The sequence below is a fragment of the Meriones unguiculatus genome, chromosome 14 (assembly GCF_030254825.1).
Source record: "Meriones unguiculatus strain TT.TT164.6M chromosome 14, Bangor_MerUng_6.1, whole genome shotgun sequence".
Taxonomy (NCBI): Eukaryota; Metazoa; Chordata; class Mammalia; order Rodentia; family Muridae; genus Meriones; species Meriones unguiculatus.
This window is the reverse complement of record NC_083361.1, coordinates 43,577,331-43,597,496: the sequence shown is the minus strand read 5'-3', so window position 1 is coordinate 43,597,496 and position 20,166 is coordinate 43,577,331. Positions and strand designations below refer to the sequence as shown.

At 38.0% G+C, this 20,166-nt stretch overlaps 1 protein-coding gene across 2 annotated transcripts in view; it reads right to left on the bottom strand.

The window, feature by feature from the left end:
• Positions 1-20,166, bottom strand: part of Luzp2 (leucine zipper protein 2) — a 432,038-nt gene that overhangs the window by 126,061 nt on the left and 285,811 nt on the right. For both annotated transcript variants that reach the window (XM_060367228.1, XM_060367227.1), the window contains exon 6: positions 3,619-3,681. In XM_060367228.1, the coding sequence (XP_060223211.1) occupies positions 3,619-3,681 (63 nt within the window). The remainder of the gene's footprint in view (positions 1-3,618; positions 3,682-20,166) is intronic.

Here is a 20,166-nt window from a genome sequence, read left to right as displayed (position 1 = left end):
CTCCCTGTCCCTTTCCAAGTCCACTGCTAGGGGAGGTCTTCCTCCCCTTCCATCTGACCCTAGCATATCAGGTATCTTCAGGACTGGTTGCAAAGTCCTCCTCTGTGGCCTAGCAAGCCTGTTCCTCCCTTGGGGGGGGGGGGCGAGAGAGGTAAAGGAGCATCCTGAGTGAGGAATCCCAGGAGCAGAAAGACACACATGGTATATACTCACTTATATAGTCCTATAAGATAGGATAAATATACTAAAATATGTGCACCTAAAGATAAACAAGAAAGAGGACCCGGGATAAGATGATCAATCCTCACTTAGAAGGACAAATGAGATGGACATGGGAAGTAGGAGAAAACAAGAAAGAGGACAGGAACCTACCACAGAGGGCCTCTGAAAGACTCTACCTAGCAGTGTATTGAAGCAGATGCTGAGATTTGTAACCAAAACTTCGGCAGAGTGCAGAGAATCATATGAAAGAAGGGGAAGTTAATATGACCAGGAGAGGACAGGAGCTGCACAAGGACAAAATATATCATGTCACAGGGGTCTTCAGTGAGATTTTTCTCCAACCAAGAACCATGTATGGATATAACCTAGAACCCCTGCTCTGATGTAGCCCATGGTAGCTCAGTATCCAAGTGGATTTCCCTAGTAAGGGGAACAGGAATTATTTCTGACATAAATTCAATGACTAGCTCCTTTTGTTTTGTTTTTAACAGTATCTCTTATCTATCAAAAGATATCCTCTTTTCTTGATAGAGGCAGTGAGTTCAAAATGTCCTATGCTTAGAAGACCAAAATTTCCTAGTGATAACATAGGATTGACAATTGTAATTAATAAAGGACATTTCCATGTAACTGATTTATCTCTGGAACTTACACTTTTATGTTGGAATTAATACTTCCTAGAACTGTTCTTCAAAGTTTCCCAAGTGCTCCAAGATTATGATAACTGGTCCAGAGGCTTTTCTCACACTAACTTTTTCTCTATGATGATTCTGATTTGCATGGCTGTCATTACCCATGCCACTCATTTTGGTAAAGGACAATCCTGTTCTAGTCTGGAACTCAGAACTCTTAGTTAAGCCAAGGAATCTCTCAGAGAAACAGTCATTCTCTCTAACAGTGTTGGTAAGTATGGGTGGGGATCAGCAGCACTACTGTACATAGTATGTATTTGCATAGCCTGTCCAGTGCCACCTTCACTCTTCCTGATCCTTAGCGCTCTAGTTTTCAGGAGTCAAAAAGGACTAATTTTAACCATTTACAATCTGTTTTTCATAGGAGGTGTACAATATGATTTAAAATTTTTGTTATACAATCAATATTTAAAGCTCCATTTGATAGTGGTTTTAGTAAATGAAATTATAATTAAATGGAGACTTTTCCTTATTTTTTTCCTGCAATTAGTGACCATAATGGTAGACTTCTTGGCCTTTGTTGTCATGAAGACAGCATGAATTGTTCATAGTCCCATGTTGTCTGCATTTCACAGTCTAAACCTAATTGTCAGTATATAAGTAGAATCTTTTCTGATGTTTTCAGAGAGATTATACAAAAACAAATATATCTGAAGGAGTATAGCTATTGTGGAATGTATATTAATTTGAAGCCATATAAACATGCTGTCTTAGCTTATCGGCAATATTTGGATAAGTTAAAATTATAAAAAAAGAGATAAGTCTCCAACAAATGATATGCTATTTGGAATCTCAGTAATTTTATTTTTACTACATAGATAATTGTAAATGTGATTTCAAATATCAGATCATAAAGACTATGGAGTGTCTGCATGTGCATGAGCTAATTAAAGCTGGGAATAATGATAATGACAGCTAGAAGAAAATGATGATGAGGATGTAGGCAGCCATGACAGAATATTTTAGCTCCTTAGTCTCATTTAAGAGACAACTGTCTAATCTGAGAGTCTTTCCTACAAATTTATGTTGAGATAACCCTCCCTTTATGAACTAATAGCCATGGTGATGGCAGATGGTGCTGATAGTATTTTCTGTTTGTAATGCTTGTTGTGTAACTATTTCATCTGAATTGAAACATTAGCTCTCAGAGAGAAGAAAGAGGCTCCTAAGACTTGGGGAGCTAATAATTGTTCACCACGCTCAGGAAGCCCAGGAAGTTAGTAGACTCCTGGCAGGCTCAGCAAGGTCAAATAAACAGTGGCAATTGCTGGGTAGAGGGGAATCTCTAACCCAATATGCTGTCTTCAATCGTGCATGAAAGCGATAGATACAGCTTTTTTGAGCTGTTGCCCATGCTGTGCTGAGAATTTCAGCGATGCAGCTGCCTTTATTCATTCTGTTTCAAGTGTCTTATGTGCAGTGAATACATATTTTGTCCACCTCTTCCCCGGAAAAGGCACAGCACACGGTCTTCTATGCCAAACCGTAGCGGATTTCATTCCTGCATGGATACAGAATTGAGAGCTAGTGACCCAAATCATGAGCTCTAGTCAGCTCATCCCCAGCAGAAAAGATTGTCATTTTGTTTTGAGTAATATTGATGAATCAAATAATACAAATTTGTATACATTATTTTAAAATATTGCTGTGACAGTGTAAACATCTCCCTTGTTACCTAGAATATTAAGCTCTAATATTGTTCTACACATATTAAACAAGATATGGGAAAATGAATAAGTTATATAAACTTCCTCATTTCCCCCATTAAGGATCTGAGGAACACAGTAATGGACAAATGAGATTTAATTTTCATTGAGCCAAGGGAAATAGGAACATTCTTGAATGAAGAGGCTAAGCCGTAAAGGTAGAAACTATTTAATTTTCTGCATCAATGATGCTTCCTGTGCCCCTTTCTGCCATGTACTTGACTTTTGTGGGGATCCTGGCAACATGTTCATTGTCTTATAATGCAGCTTTTTCCCCGCTATTTGTCATTTTTTGAGAATCTTACATGGCTCAGGTCTCTTTCAAGAATCACTATTCTAATTGAGAATGACATTTAACTCCTGATCTTCCTGTCTCTGTAGCCACGTGCTGGTACTATAGGTGTCTGCATCATATCTGGCTTAGACCCTCCTTATTCAAAATATTACCCCACTTCCTATATCACAGTATTCAGAAATTTCAAAATACACCTGATCTGTATTTCAACAATCCCAGTAATATGAACAAGGTCATGCTTATTTCTGTCCAAGTAGAGCAAAATGTAATGAATTGAAACACTTCCCTGGATCAGATCTACAAACTACTGTTTTTTTTTTTTCTTTTCAAGGAGAATCAATGTTTTGCTTTCCATCCATTATGTATATTTTTATTGGAAACTTTGTGGGTGGCATATAGATGTCACAAGCATAAGTAAAACGGAAGAGGAATCTAGTAATTTCCTACTGGAGAGACTCAATCTAGACAAATGAGATAGGAGTTAGAAAGTAATGTATGAACATGGCATTGGATGCACTTTTAATTTTTTCATTTGTGCAATGTTGGAATAAGTAGGTACATGTAAAAATAAAAATGTAAATTATTTTGTATCCAGTGTTTTTATTTGTGTTAAGGGAAAAGCTATTGGCTTTTAGATTATGCAAGATTCAATTTAATATTAATTTTAAGCAGTTAAACTTACAAAAAGGTCATATTTACTTACCTCTTCTGCATGAATACCACACAGCTTGCTTCCTGACAACAATTTGTTTTTCAAGCTTTTATTCTGAATAAAAGAAAGAAAATTTTACTCAAAAAATGATAAAGTATTAAGAATTTCTTTAATTAATTTAGTATATCACTCTGTTTGGCTCACAGTTTAAAGTTATATGTTATCTAAAGAATTTGTAGGAATATACTACTCATTTGAAAATCATTTTCAAGTTAAAAAAAAACTGTCATAACTTAGTACTAGGATAGTCACTCAAAGCAATAAAACTTTGGCCAATGAGATGGCTCAGTAGGTCAAGCTACTTGTCACCAAGTGTGAAGACATTGGTCCCTAGGACCCACATGATGGAAAGAGAAAACTGATTTCCCAGAGGTGGTCTTCTGATCGCCACAAGCATACCAGGACACAGGCAGGACAGGCGTGTGCATGTTCACTTGTGTGTGTATGCGCACACACACACACACACACACACACACACACACACACACACAGACACACACAGTGGGCACACATACAGAAGTAAAGAAAAAGGTTAAATATAAAGCATTATCTAACCTTTTTATTTACTTATGTTTCTTTAGTTTACATGTAGTTTTATAAAATAATCCCAGCTTTACCCCAGCACACCATGCTGTCTTCTGCAAGCATCTTTCCTACGGCATCTGCATGAGGGCTACTTTATTCCCTATTACAATAAAACCACACACTCAACAGTTCATCCGCATTTCCCCCTAACTTATGGATAGCCTTCACATTTAAGGTCTCTTCATGTTTGGAAGCCAGTTTTCATTCTATTCCACAGAAATGAGTGATTTGTTAATCTTATAAATTGTCTAACATTGGTAGAAGCTGGTAGGTAAACATTTAATTCTCAGACTCTTCCTGGCTATAGGAGAGCAACAGGAGTTGTGTGTGATGTGGACTGAGCACTGGGGCTGGGGCATGCTTGTGGACTGCTGTACCACTGAGGTAGGGTCTCACAAACATTCACGTCCATTTGAAAGGTGTAGAGAAATCTATGTGAAAACAAAGTATTTGTATCTCCATCCCTAAATGTTATTTTTCCATAATTTTATTTTTCTCATTAGTTACATTTTGTTAATTCTGTATCCCAGCTGTATCCCTCATTCCCTCCCCAATCCCACCCTCCCTCCTTCATCTCCTCCCTGCCCCTAAATGTTAGTCTCTCCTCTTTTGAGGCTCCATCTGTCAGTTCATCAAAGAGCCAGTTTCAGTCCCTCTCTAATGTTTTCACTTTCTCACTGAATTTATGTCATACACATACACACACACACACACACACACACACACCAAAAATACTAACACAAAAGTCTCACTCATTCCATTGAAAACCTCACAGAGATTAGAAATACAAAGAGCAGGTTTCAAAGATCCCCAGTCTTTATTCTTCCTTAATGAGACTTTCAACTACAGTCAAGTTAGGCTGTCACAGTTCCTAATCAAGACCACCTAATAGGCAAATTACACTAGTGTGTAAGCTGACACTATGCATGCAATTCTACAATCATTTTAATTTTTGTTAGTGTCTGTGCAATTTTCTCCTTGTATGTGGTCAGAGCAATCCTCATTCCACTGTTTGCACCAAAAGACAAAGAAAGAAAGAATGTGAGGAAAGAAGAGAGAGCGAGGAAAGAGATGGAGAAAGTGTGGAAGGAAGGAGGCAGGAGGAAAAGAGGGAAGGAAGAAGGAAGAGAGAGAGAATACCTACACGGCAATCTTTTTTATTTAAAAAAATTTATATAATTTATTTTCATCCATGAATTACTTCAGGAACAAGGAAAATAAAAAGGAGTCATTACCAGGGCAGGGAAGCAGGAAAGCAATTAAGAGAGGGAGATAGAAGGGTACAAGCGATATGGTTTGGGTAATGGGAAAAGCAGCTTTAATTAGGGATGGAGAAGGGAGGGGAATACTGAAGAAGGAGGTTTAAACAACAGTAAGGCTGTTTGAAGAGTCATGAGGAATTATACCATTATCTATTTACCTTAAAGAAAACATAAATGTAAGTCTGTGCATAAACATACATATATAATTTAAATAAAATGCTCTCGTCTGGGCTGACAATGTTCCTTCCAACAGTCAAAGACTACCTAACAAAAATATCATCAACATGCTGGGATACAAAGATCTGTAGCTCCTTTCTTCAGCACAAACCCTGACCTAGATGTACCCATCTTACTGGAGAAGTGCAGATATGATACAAAACCTAGAAGAAATGTCTTCCAGGGCAAAATGAGGCCAAAAGGGCTGGGAAGTGCAAAAGAAAGAGTTCAAATAACAGAGGTAAAAGACATTGTTTGCAAGGAAGTGCAGAATGAAAAACTGAAATCAGGGACTCAAAAACACTGAACAGTCCCTCCTGTGATGTTATTTCTACCAGCTAGCTAAACAATATATAAACAACAGTGGAAAATACTGTTCCTTCATGATTGCCTAGGAAGCAGGTTGGCTAACTACAGATCTTTAATTTTCCTTTTTTTTTTCTTTTTCAAATCCCCCAATCTCATCCCCAGATCTGCAGCAGCCCACTTTCAGAACTCCCTACACATCCACATCTCCATCAGATCACATAAATCTTCTCTTAATCACCCTGCCCCACCCATTACTTTATTCCTGCCCCCAACTCCAACAGGCAATCTCTGGGAAGCCACAGCACACTCCACTCTGCATGCAGGCTGACTGCAGATCTTCACCTCTTCCTCCATTCCTTCACGGTTAATTCCCGATCGCATCCCAGCTCAGTAGTATATCCTGATGGAATACTCTGCTTTCCTTCCTCCTGTTGATCTTCCCAACAGCACACTGTTCCCCCCCCCCCCCGACATCTCTAGCTAAAATCCATTTCTATGTGTCAGCTTCTAGTACCCAGGAACACATTTTACCTGGAACTCCCAGTGGCCACACCTATCAGGAGTTCAACTTTCCTACTAGGCAACACACTGCTATCACACTCTCCTAAAACCTGAGAAAACAACAGAGACCAAACAACAAAACACTCACCAAATAAAGACACTAAATATCAGCTCCTAGGATTCTATCTTCCCAGTCTAAGATGCCAGCATGAAAACACAAACATCTGGATAATAGGAGTCTATCAGAGTTTAGCAACCTACCACAGCAGACCCTGAGTATTCCAATACAGCTGGAGGACAAAACAAATAAACAAACACATCCAACAACAAACAACCTCTCCCCCTCAAAAAACCCAAAAACATCTCAAAATAGTCCTTATTTGATAGAGGTCCTTAAATAAAAAGTGAATAAAATGCATGAAGGAATTTATAAAAACGTAACAAACAGCGAAAGGAAATGAATTAAACTGCTCAAAAACTAAAAAAAAAAAAAAATGTAAATAGAATCAATAAATAAAACTCTCAAAAAGGGAAATTTGAAAAAGAGAAATTTAGGAACTCAAACAGAAAACTCAGAGACAAGCTTTACCAATAGAATGCAAGAGACTGAAGAGAGAATCTCAGGCATTGAAGACACAAAGAAGAAATGCATACCTCAGACAAAGAAAATATTAAATGAAAACAAAAAACATTCTGTCACAAAATATTCAGGAAACTTGGGACACTGTAACAAAGACCAGATCTAAAAATAATAGGAATAGAGGAAGAAGAAGAAACCCAGGTCAAAGTTTCACAAAATATTCTCAACAAAATCTTAGAAGAAAAAAATTTCTAATTTTAAGAAGAAGATACCTCTAAAAGTACAAAGAACACATAGAACATGAAATAGACTGGATCAGAAAAGATAATCCCCTGGGCATATAATAATCAAAACACTAAATATATAGAACAAAGAATGAATATTAAAAGCTGAAAGAGAAAAAAAGACCAAGTATCGTAGAAAGGCAGACCTATTGGAGTTACATGTGACTTCTCCATGGAGAGTCTAAAACCAGAAGGCCCAGAATGCCGGGAGCCAAAGCTATCTACGGAAGCCAAAGTCAATTAGTGAGCCAAGGCTATCTACAGAAGCCAAAGTCAAAGCTATCTAGTGGAGACAAAGGTATCTGCTGAAGCAAAAGTCAATTAGTGAGCCAAAGCTATCTAGTGGAGACAAACATAGTTACTGAAGCTAAAGCCAAGTAGAGAGCAAAGGTCATTTAGTGGAGACCTAAGGCTATTTAGTGAAAGAGTTATCTAAGACCCTAAATCATGGGTGATAGATTGTGAGGACATCCGTTTGTTAGAGTATCCTTAAGATATCTTTAGAAACCATCCTTATGGTATCTTGCAGGTACAATATTTAACCCATGAAAGCACTCTTCCTATTTCCTGCAGCAGATTAACCTTCCCCCTTTCCTGCCTTCTCCCTATATAAGTTGGGTAAAAATTTCTAATAAACGGAAGCCTTGATCAGACAAACAAACTTGGCTTTGATTCCTGCATCTCTTGTCCCTACCCCCCCATTCCTTCCAATCTCTCCACCATAGGAACCCCGTTGAAGCCCCGCAGGTCGGGGCACCAGAACAGATGTGCTACAGACTCTTAGAGACCACAGATGCTAGCTCAGATTACTATACCCAGCGAAACTTTTAATCACAATAGTTGGGAAAAAAAAGACATTTCCTGATAAAACCAAATTCAGGCGAATCCAGTTAGACGGTAACTTTCTGGGCTCAGCCCAAGCCAAGTATTTGTAAAGCTTAAGTATGGCTCTCATCTCACCCCTCTATCTGAGGAAATAAAAACAAGGTGTACAAGAGACAAATGAATGAAATACAAATGTTAGTTACATAGGCAGTGACAGAGAATAGTTTAGATCCATATCGTCTTCTGGATGTATATACATATTGTTTATGTGAGAAAAACTATTTGAAAGGAAATACACAAAATCCTGCCCTAAATTTTAGAAAAATGATAATAATCCATACACTTGTATAAAAACACATAAATAGATGCTTATGTGCTTGCATAAGATTACATGGAAATGACACAACCTAAAAGGCTTTTAAATATGTAATATAACATTAACTAAAAATACAGAAATAATAGTTTTCATATTTTGAATTGAAGTGGATGAAACTTATGTGTGCAATTCAATCTAAAAGACAATGAACATTTCATATGATTATTATATTCTGATTCCAGAATATATATTGCTATTTTGATGGAATTTTGTATTTTGTTGGGGTTTTTCAGAACAAAAGACCAACCATGTGAAAATATCCATATGTAAAGCAACATGGGTTGAGCTGTGAATAGTCTGTGCACACATGTAAGTGTGTGGATGTACAGGTTCTGAAATTTGCTGCATATTACATCACCTAATGCTACCTTTCGCTGTGCTTTTTTCCCTGCTGTTTATAATTGGTTTTGTGTTCTTCCTTTCAACTCAGGCTGAATGTGTGCCTGATATTTTGATGTCTCCAGTGCCAGAAACAGTATCCTCCATATCCATTCTCAGTGGATGTGAATCAATAACTTTTGTGAATGGGGGAAGAATGAAAGGAGAATTGTTAATGGTAAGCCTGAAGATCCATCACCACAAGGGACATGTCTGCCCTACCTCTTGATCTGACCAGAGCTGAGCATCCTAAACACAGACCTTCAAAATAGCAATTCTACAATCTTTGTTTCTGTATTGATTCTTGGGAATGTGAAAGAATTAATAACATAAATATCCGATAAATTAGGTAATAAACATTTTCCAAGTACATTGAGACATGGAAACCATGATTGACGAATGTGTTATTTAAGGTTCACAAGTTTTCATTTAGTGCCAAGGAACATGGGTTGTTGACATTTCTTCTGTACCCACTGACAGTTCCTAGCATCTGTTTCAAGTTCAAAAGCTGTGATTCTTGTGCTGTCATCTAGCACAGCCTTACTTTCCAGCAGAGGGCAGGTCCTTAAGAATGTTAGCTATATTAATAAATTCAGTAAAGATTATGACCTGATCTGATGGTCTTCTGAATAAAAAATGAAACCCCGAGAATGTCAGGCTGCAGCTACATCCTACATGGCATGACTCTGAAGCAAAAGGTAGGCCTGGGGAAATTCTTATGTTTTTTCTCTCAACTGGGTGGTATTCAGAAGTGAAGTGGCTTAAAGAAAAAAAAAATCTTACACTTTTTGGCAACACAGTTTGCACTTATGTCTGAATTACTGAAGAAGCTCTTTAATAATACACACTGCCTCTATTTTGAAACTTAAGTCCAAGTATGATATAGTGTAGGTAAATCTTTTTATTATTATTTTACGCCTATGGGTATATTGTCCGAGTGTGTGTGAGTGCACTACATGCATTCGGTGGTCCAGAGAACAGAAAATGGTGTCTGATCCTCTAGAAGTGGCATTAGGGAAGGTTGTTTGTCACCTTTCAAGAGCCGTGAACTGAACCTGCGTCTCTGTAACAAACCACAATTCATAAACCACGGTATATAAACCACCGAGCCATCTCTCCAGCCCTGCAAAAAAAGTCTTTTTAATAAGTAAATCCTTCATATCTGGGTTTCATGTTTTATGGTGAGCTTTTGGCATAGCTTACACCACAGCTTAAAGTAACAGACCCTCTGGCTTGCAAAATACATTTAAGACCAGAAGTTCATTGTGGAAATTTCTTTATCCATTCCTCAGTTGATGGACATCTAGGTTGTGTCCAGGTTCTGGCTATTATGAACAAAGCTGCTCTGAATACAGTTGAGCAAATGTCCATGTTGTTTAGTTGAGCATATTTTGGTATATGCCCAGGAGTGGTATAGCTGGATCTTGAGGAAGCACTATGCCTAATTGTCTGAGAAAGCACCAGATTGATTTCTAAAGTGGTTGTACAAGTTTACATTCCAACCAGTAGTGGAGGAGGGTTCCACTTTTCCCACAACCTCTCCAGCATGTGTTCTCTCTTGAATTTTTTATTTTAGCCATTCTGATGGGTGATGACTAAGGGCATTGAGCATTTTTTCTAAGTGTTTCTCTGTCATTTGATATTCCTCTGTTGAGAATTCTCTGCTTAGCTCTGTACCCCATTTTTTAAAACATCAAACAATATAGATATCAGAAGAAGGAGTAAACTGGAAAAAGGACAGGAGCCTACCACAGAAGGGCTCTGAAAGACTCTATCCAGCAGGGAATTAAAGCAGATGCTGAGATTCATAGCCAAACTATACCATGTTTTTAAAATTAGATTATTGGTTTGTTGGTGTTTAACTTCTTGAGTTCTTTACATATTCTGGAAATTAGCCCTCTATCAGATGTAGGGTCGGTGAAGGTCTTTTCCCAGTCTGTAGGCTGCTGTTTTGTTCTGTTGATAGTGTCCTTTGCTTTACAAAAGGTTTTCAGTTTCATGAGGTCTCATTTATTGATTGTTGAGTCTCTGCTCTTAGTGTTCTGTTCAGGAAGTTGTGTCCTGTGCTAATGAGTTCAAGGCTCTTCCCCACTTTTTCTTCTAACTGATTTAGTGTGTTTGATTTTATGTTTAGGTTTTTGATCCACATGGACTTTATTTTTGTGCAGGGTGATAAATATGGATATATTTGCATTTTTCTAAATGTAGACATCTCAACAATTAAAAACAAGAAAATCATGAAATTTGCAGGCAAATGGTGGGAACTAGAAAAGATCATCCTGTGTGAGGTAACCCAGAAACAGAAAGACACACATAGTACATACTCATTTCTAAGTGGATATTAGGCATATTATATAGGATAAACATACTAAATTCTATAGCCTGAAAGAAGCTAAACAACATGGAAGACCCTAGGGAAGATGCTTTATCCTCATTCAGAAGAGCAAACAGGATAGACCTCAGAAGTAGGAGAAAACAGGGGACAGGACAGAAGCCTACCACAGAGGGCTTCTGAATAACTCTACCCATCAGGGGCATTGAAGTAGATGCTGAGACTCATAGCCAAACTTTGGGTAAAGTATAGGGAATCTTGTGGAAGGAGGGGGAGATAGAAAGACCAGGAGGGGAGAAGAGTTCCACTAGGAGACCAAAATAGTCAAAACATCTGGCCCCTGGGGACCCTGTATAGACGATGGGTTCAATAAAGACCATGCATGGAGAGGACCTAGACTCCCTGCTCAGATGTGGCTCATGGCAGCTCAGTCCCCATGAGTGTTCCATAGTAAGGTGATCACGGCATTTATTGTCATGAACTTGGTTATCTGCTGTTTGAGCACCTACCACTGGTGAGGTGGCCTTACTAGGCTACAGAGAAAGAGGGTACAGACAGTCCTGATTATATCTGATAGTTGAGGGTCAGATAGTAAGGGAGGAAGACCTCTCCTATCAGTGGACTAGGGGTGGAACATGTGGGGTAGGGGAGAGGAAAGAGAGGGTAGGACCTGGAGGAGATTAGGGAGGGGTTATAGCCAGGATACAAAATGAATAAATTGTAATTAATAAAAATAATAATAAAGTCCACACATCCATCTCCACTTTGCTGAATATTCCCTGATAAAATATGATGTTAATCAGTTACCAATAATGGTTATATGGTTCATAAGTGAAATTATGGGAGGCGTTTGTATGTAGTAGATGGAAATACTGGGAGACTTAATAAAATAGGCTTGAATTGAATACAAGGAATCATCTAAGATCAGAGTTGGTGGCAACCAGTGAATGGCAATGAATCTGTACACTTAATTACAAGGTGGAATGATGAGGCCTCAGTGAATTTTCATGAGGAAAATTAGGATACTAAGAAAACTTAATACCATCAAGTAAAACTGTGTGTTACTGTGTTTAGCACATTTTCTTTCAATTAAAATGAAATATACTACTGTGGCCAGGATGTTGAAAATATGCAGCATTGTACATTAATTTCTCTTAAGTGAGATTAAATATAAAGTAAGAAAAACGCCTGCAGTGCTTTATCCAAAGTAAACCCAGACATTACTGTGTTTGCTGTGGAAAGCATCTCCCACTTTAGAACCTCTTAACTCTGGTCAACTCTGGTTGTGCAGCGACAACTTTCACGGACTTCTTTAGGCTCATATTTCTCTGAGCTTAAATGTTTTTCTTTTTTTAATGGCCATAAAATGGGTTTGCTCTTTCAAATATGGCATGTTGCGAAAGGAAAGCTTGTGTTGCTCATTGTAGAAACCACAGTATTTTGTTGTTATGTGAACACAAACACTTTGCCCCTTCCTCAAAGCCTGGCAGATACAACATTTTAGAAATCCTGTGTTTGCATCAGATCAGGCTATTGTAATAATATTCCACGGACAAAACAGCTTACTAACAGTACACATACATTAAAAATTTTGTTTTAGGGTATGGAATATTCTGGACCAAAGTTCTAGGAGACTCCACATCTGATGAGGAGCTGTCTGGTGATATATCTGCTCTGATGATCTATTTCTATAGCATCTTGATGGACCCTCTTGAAATTGACGTATTAGTGATTAAGCTTCAACTAATGACATGCATGCCAATGTCATACATTAATGAAAAAATCTTATAAAATCCTTATAGACTTTGATCTAAGTCAGGTATATTCATTTCAGAAATTCATTCATGTATATGTTAATATACTGGTGTTTGTGAATTCATAAGGATGTCATTTACATTACGAATTTTTAACCTCTGTGGTTTTCTACTCACAAGAAGGTTACAATATATGGACAAAAGGAACATAATGGGCCCAGTTCATTTTTATTAAAAATATTATTATAAAGTTCCTTCAGATTTAAAGAAAACGGGTAAATAAATTGGAGTAAATTGGATTAGGTCTAGAAAATCTCAGTTGTATATAAGCCATGAGAAATACCTGTAGGATATTTTTAAGAATTTTATTTTTAACTAATGAAAGAGCAAAAATAACTTCAGGGAGTTATAGAATTATTCCAAGTTGACAATGAAGAAAAATAAGACAAAAATTAATCTATCTGGGATATGAAATATAGAACTTGCGCTCTACACACTTAAAACATTTTGGGTTGAACAGAATAAAAAATTCTATTTTAAAGAAAAATGTAATAGGTAGTGGAAAGATACTTAACTAAAACATAATCACAATTAAAACGCATGATTAAATACTCCTCTATTTGAATATAATGGTGGAGTTTTGTCTTTGTGTGGATTAATTGCTACTTTAAAAGTCATAGTTTTGCAGACTGATTAGAATTAAATAAATCTGGCAGCAATTTTATGCAATAATATATTATTAAGGCTATCCTCATATAGCTATACCATCTCCAGAGCAGGGAAGTCACCTGACCAATTTAAATTTTAATCTGCCTATAAACATATCATGACCTGTAGTAGTATATAAAGTTTTCTCATTGCAGTTACTCTAGGAATAAGTTTGTGCACTATACTTGGTTTGTTTCATTTCAGATTATAAGAGAGCATCAAGATTGTGGCATTTAGTTTTAGCACCAAATAAGTTTGACACTTCTTACAGATTGGGTCACCCGGAATGGCTCAGTGTACACATTCGTAGAACAATGGGGATTTCAAGATCATCTTTGGAAGTGTCTACACCTCAGAACTGGTCTGGCTATGTAAGTATCTTACTGAGTCTTAAAGGCTTGTTACAAGAAAAAAAAAATTAAGTTTCATTATACTGAGTACATTAACTAGGTGTTTATTTGTTACACTAATTACTTCCATTTCCCATCAAGCTCACTTCCTAATATTATGAATGCAATATTAAACAGTAGCTTGGTTATAAAACTTAGATTGGAATCCTACTTCTTATAACCTGTAGCTTTAGAAAAATCTTAAATTTTTTGCCTTTCTCTCTCTAGCCACTTTGGAGGTGATATATTGAATAAGTAAATCATGCTCAGTGTTGAGCACAGAGCCAGCATGTGATACATTTTCATTTTCTTATTTTAATTAAATTTTTATTTTTTACATTAATTACATTTTATTTACTTTGCATCCTATCTATAGCCCTCTCCCTCATTTCTTCCCAATCCCACCCTCCCTCCCTCATCTCCTCCCATTCCTCCTCCCCTTCCATCTGACCCTAGCCTATCAGGTCTCATCAGGACTGGCTGCAATGTCTTCCTCTGTGGCCAGGCAAGGCTGCTCTCCTGATACTAATATGTTTTTTACCTTCTGAAAATGCAGAGTCTTATTGCTGGATCAACAGTAACTCAAGTGGTTTGGGGATGTCTGTTCTAAACCTGTATAGGCTATCATTGTAGAACTAATGATCTACTAAATTTTTCTTCAGTTTAAATATATGCTTAAAATAAAAGCCATATTTTCTGTGTATCCCCTTTCTCTGAAACAGGCAAATTTTTTGAAAACAGAACCTTCTGCTTCTGTTGGTAATAATTCATTTCCCTTACAAAGGAGTCCTGCTATGATGTTTTGAATTGTTTCTGCATATGTGCAATCTGTGTGAAGGCTGATATTTACTAAGAACTTGACTGAACTTAAGAGTCACCTGGGAGACACACTTCTGGGCTTGTCTTAGAAGAGTAATGCAGAAAGGTTAAGGTAAAGAAGAAAGGTCCACATTTACAGTGTACAATACTATTCTATGGCCTGGACCTTGGACATGAGTAATATAGGGGGACATAAAGAGAAAACACAAACTAGCTAGTCATTGCCTTCTGTTTCCTCACTGTAAATGTAATGTGACCATGCCTTCCTTCCAAGATGGACTGACTCTACTTATAAAGACTGTGACAAGGAATAAACCATTCCTTCCTTAAGTGGCTTTCTAAGATGTTTTGTAACAGAAATGAAAGAATTAACCAGCAGCATCACACACTTCTATATTGTAGGAAGGGATTATGAGAAACCTTTTCTTTTCTTTTTTTTCCTTTATTTTTTATTTTTTATTAATTACAGGTTATTCACTTTGTATCCCCCCATAAGCCCCTCCCTCCTCCCCTCCCAGCCCCACCCTCCTTGTCTCTTCTTCTCGCTTGCCCATCCCAAGTCCACTGATAGGGAGGGTCCTCCTCTCTTTCCTTCTGATCTTAGTCTATCAGATCCCATCAGGAATGGCTGCATTGTCCTCTACTATGGCCTGGTAGGGCTGCTCTCCCCTCAGGGGGAGGTGATCAAAGAGCAGGCCAATCAGATTATGTCAGAGGCAGTCCCTCTTCCCATTACTATGGAACCCACTTGGATACTACACTGTCATGGACTACATCTGTGCAGGGGTTCTAGGTTATCTCCATGCATGTTCCTTGGTTGGAATATGAGTCCCTGGGGAGATCCCTGTGTTCAAATTTTCTGGTTCTGTTGCTCTCCTTGTGGGGTTCCTGTCCTCTCCAGATCTTACTATTTCCCACTTCCTTTTTAAGATTCCATGCACTTTGTCCATCAGTTGGCCTTAAGTCTCAGTGTCTGCTTTGATAGTCTGCATGACAGAGTCTTTCAGAGGCCCTCTGTGGCAGGTTCCTAGGTTGTTTCCTGTTTTCTTCTTCTTCTGATGACTATCCTCTTTACCTTTCGGGATGCAGATTGAGCGTTTTAGTCAGGGTCCTCTCTCTTGATTAGTTTCTTTAGATGTTCAGGGTTTTAGTAGGTTTATCCTATGTTATATGACTATATGAGTGAGTATATACGGTGTGTGTCTTTCTGCTTCTGGGATAACTCACTCAGGATGATCCTTTCCAAGTCCCACAATTTACCTCCAAATTTCATGATTTCCTTATTTTTCATTTCTGAGTAATACTCCATTGTGTAGATGTACCACAATTTCTTCATCCATTCTTCAGTTGAGGGACATCTGGGCTGTTTCCAACTTCTGGATATTACAAATAAAGCTGCTATAAACATGGTTGAGCAAATGTCTTTATTGTGTAGTTGAGCCCCTTTTGGATATATGCCTAGGAGTGGTATGGCCGGATCTTGAGGAAGTGCTATTCCTAGTTGTCTGAGAAAGTGCCAAATTGATTTCCAGAGTGGTTGTTACATTCCCACCAGCAGTGGAGGAGGGTTCCCCTTTCTTCACCAACCTCTCCAGCATGTGTTGTCACTTGAGTTTTTGATCTTGGCCATTCTGATGGGTGTAAGGTGAAATCTCAGGGTGCTTTTGATTTGCATTTCCCAAATGGCTAATAACGTTGAGCATTTCTTTAAGTGTTTCTCTGCCATTTGATATTCCTCTACAGAGAGTTCTCTGTTTAGCTCTGTTCCCCATTTTTTAAGTGGATTACTTGGTTTGCTGTTTTTTAGCTTCATTAGTTCTTTATATATACTGGATATTAGTCCTTTATCAGATAGAGGGTTGGTGAAGATTCTTTCCCAGTCTGTAGGCAGTCGTTTTGTTTTGATGATGGTGTCCTTTGCTTTACAGAAGCTTTTCAGTTTCATGAGGTCCCATTTATTGATTGTTGCTCTTAGAGCCTGTGCTGTTGGTGTTCTGTTAAGGAAGTTGTCTCCTGTGCCAATGAGTTCAAGGGTATTCCCCACTTTTTCTTCTAACCGATTTAGTGTGTCCGGTTTTATGTTGAGGTCTTTGATCCACTTGGATTTCAGCTTTGTGCATGGTGATAAGTATGGATCTATTTTCATTTTTCTACATGTAGACATCCAGGTAGACCAGCACCATTTGTTGAAAATGCTATCTTTTTTCCATTGTATAGTTTTGGCATCTTTGTCAAAGATCAGGTGTCCATAGATGTGTGGGTTTATTTCTGGGTCCTCTGTTCAGTTCCATTGAGCCACCATTCTGTTTCTATGCCAGTACCATGCAGTTTTTAAAACTGTTGCTCTAGAGTACAGCTTAAGATCAGGGATGGAGATACCTCCAGAAGGTCATTTATTGTAGAGAATTGTTTTAGCAATTCTGTGTTTCTTGTTATTCCATATGAAGGTGAGAATTTTTCTTTCCAGGTCTATAAAGAATTGTTTTGGTAATTTGATGGGAATTGCATTGAATCTATAGATTGCTTTTGGTAAGATGGCCCTTTTTACTATGTTAATCCTGCCAAGCCATGAGCATGGGAGATCTTTCCATCTTCTCATATCTTCTTCTAATTCTTTCTTCAGAGACTTGAAATTTTTTTCATACAAGTCTTTGACACCAAGGTACTTTATGTCATTTGTGGCTATTGTGAAGGGTGTTGTTTCCCTAATTTCTTTCTCAGCCCTTTTGTCTTTTGTATACAGGAGAGGTACTGATTTTTTTGAGTTAATTTTGTATCCAGACACATTGCTGAAGGAGCTTATCAGCTGTAGGAGTTCCATGGTAGAGTTTTTGGGGTCACTCACGTATACTATCATATCATCTGCAAATAGTGATAATTTGACTTCTTCCTTTCCAATTTGTATCCCCTTGATTTCCTTCAACTGTCTTATTGCTCTATCAAGGACTTCCAGAACTATGTTGAAGAGATATGGAGAGAGTGGGCAGCCTTGTCTTGTCCCTGATTTCAGTGGGATTGCTTTAAGTTTCTCTCCGTTCAGTTTGATGTTGGCTATAGGCTTGCTGTATATCGCCTTTACTATGTTTAGATATGTGCCTTGAATCCCTGTTCTCTCCAATACTTTAAACATGAATGGATGTTGGATTTTGTCAAATGCTTTTTCAGCATCTAGAGAGATTATCACGTGTTTTTTTTTTTCTTTCAGTTTGTTAATATGGTGGATCACATTGATGGATTTTCGTATATTGTACCACTCCTGCATGCTTGGGATGAAGCCTACTTGGTCATAGTGGATGATATCTTTGATGTGTTCTTGTATTCAGGAGGAACCTTTTCTTTCAAGAATTTCACAACTGGTAAAGGAGCTCTGTGTCTCCTAGAGTGATCTGTGGAGGGAGTGGACCTGGTCTGTGTTTAGAGAAGTTCAGGAGTTAGAGAAACAATAGGAAATGCCAGAGGAAGGTAATAGCTTGTGAACACAGTGAAGCTGCCCAGGGACAGACTTGAGAGGAGAAGCTGGAGAACCCCTGAAAGCTGCTGCAGCTGTCCTGTAGGAAAGGACTCTGAAACTGCCACCCCAAGTGTTGATCACAAAAGTGACATCAACAGATTGAATCTTTTGTGTTTGTGGTTTTCTCGAGAATGGGTTTCTCTGTGTAGACCTGGCTGTTCTGGAATTCACTCTGTAGAACAGGATGGCCTCAAACTAACAGAGATCTGCCTGCCTTTGCTTTCCCCGTGCTGTGATTAAAGGTGTGCACCACCACACCCTGCAGATCTAACAGTAATAAAAGTAAAGTTTAGAAGTCTTCACATTATAAAATTGTAGAACCAAATGTAACTCCATATAAAATAAATTTGTCATTGTTTTATCAGTATGTGCACTTTTTCCTCTATGCGGTACTGGGGAAATGTATGCTACAGAGTTATTCTACCAGCATTTACTGTCAGCACTAAATAATAACAGGAAAATAATGCTACTTTCTGAGTGTGAGTCTCTGCATGAGAATGGATAGTGTTTGTTATTTATTTGCGGCTGCTATCGTACAAAGTGTTTTATAGCACATACTGTTTCATTGGCACATCATGCCACCTGTGGTAGGCTACAGTTTTAAATGTCCTCATTTTACTAATCACAAGCATTAGCTTCATATGTATCCACTCTTTTTGTTTGTTATGAAATCATTCAATAGAAGAGTTCATTGTGAGCCACAGCATTCTATGTAACTTTTAATGCTTGAGATGTTTTCATAGCCTGTGATTACTTCAAGTGACTGAGTCCATACAGTTTCAAGGGGAGCACACATATAATGATCAGGGATTCTCATTACTTTATCTTGCAAGTTGAAACAAAGTCATAATTCACAGATAAATTTTGACTAGAAACCAATCCCTTGTCTCTGACCTGTGTGTACTTAAACAAACTCGCAACGAGGGGTCCTTGTCATGCTCTGAGATTGTAATTTCTTTTCTGCACTATAGGTGAATTCAAAAGTACACATTCTTGTCTAAAACAATACGTTATAAATGAAAAGCAAAAGAAGAATAAGAGATGGGAGAGGAGGAGAGGTAAGGTAAACAAGATTATTTACAAAGATAGAAAAATTTGAATGATCTGTGTAGTTCTTGGCTCGAGGAAAGCAACAGTTAGGACAAAGTAAGCATAGACTCTGCAATCTACACTATATAATCCAGTGTCCTATATAGGACACCTTGCACCCAAAGAGATGGAAAAACAGCAGTTTACCTAAGAACTTCCTGTGACCTTCAAGGAACAAAATGTCTTCTCTTGATCAATAATATCAACTTCAACTCTAGGTTCATCACAAAGGAAAATATTGGGCTTGAAGAAACCTGGTTGTACCGAGTAAAAAATTCAGTACTGTAGTTTCTTCTTGAATCTCCTGTTCACTTAAACATATGGAATGCTGCCCATATTGGATATTAAAAGCTCGCCCTGGCTTTACCTTCACATAGTAAGGAGCATTTTGTGTTTGGTCTTATGTTCCTAGCTAAGGGAAACCTCTTAATTTTGCATTAGCTGTATTTTAAAATAATCGCCCCAGCCCTACACTGCTCCCACACCACTTTGCTTGATCTCAAACAGTGCAGAATATCTGACTAGTACATTAAACTCACTTCCTATGCAACTCTAGTCTCACTCCTCTGCAAGACTCTCAAGGACAGAAATACACGACCTGCGAATCTTCCTATCTGCAGT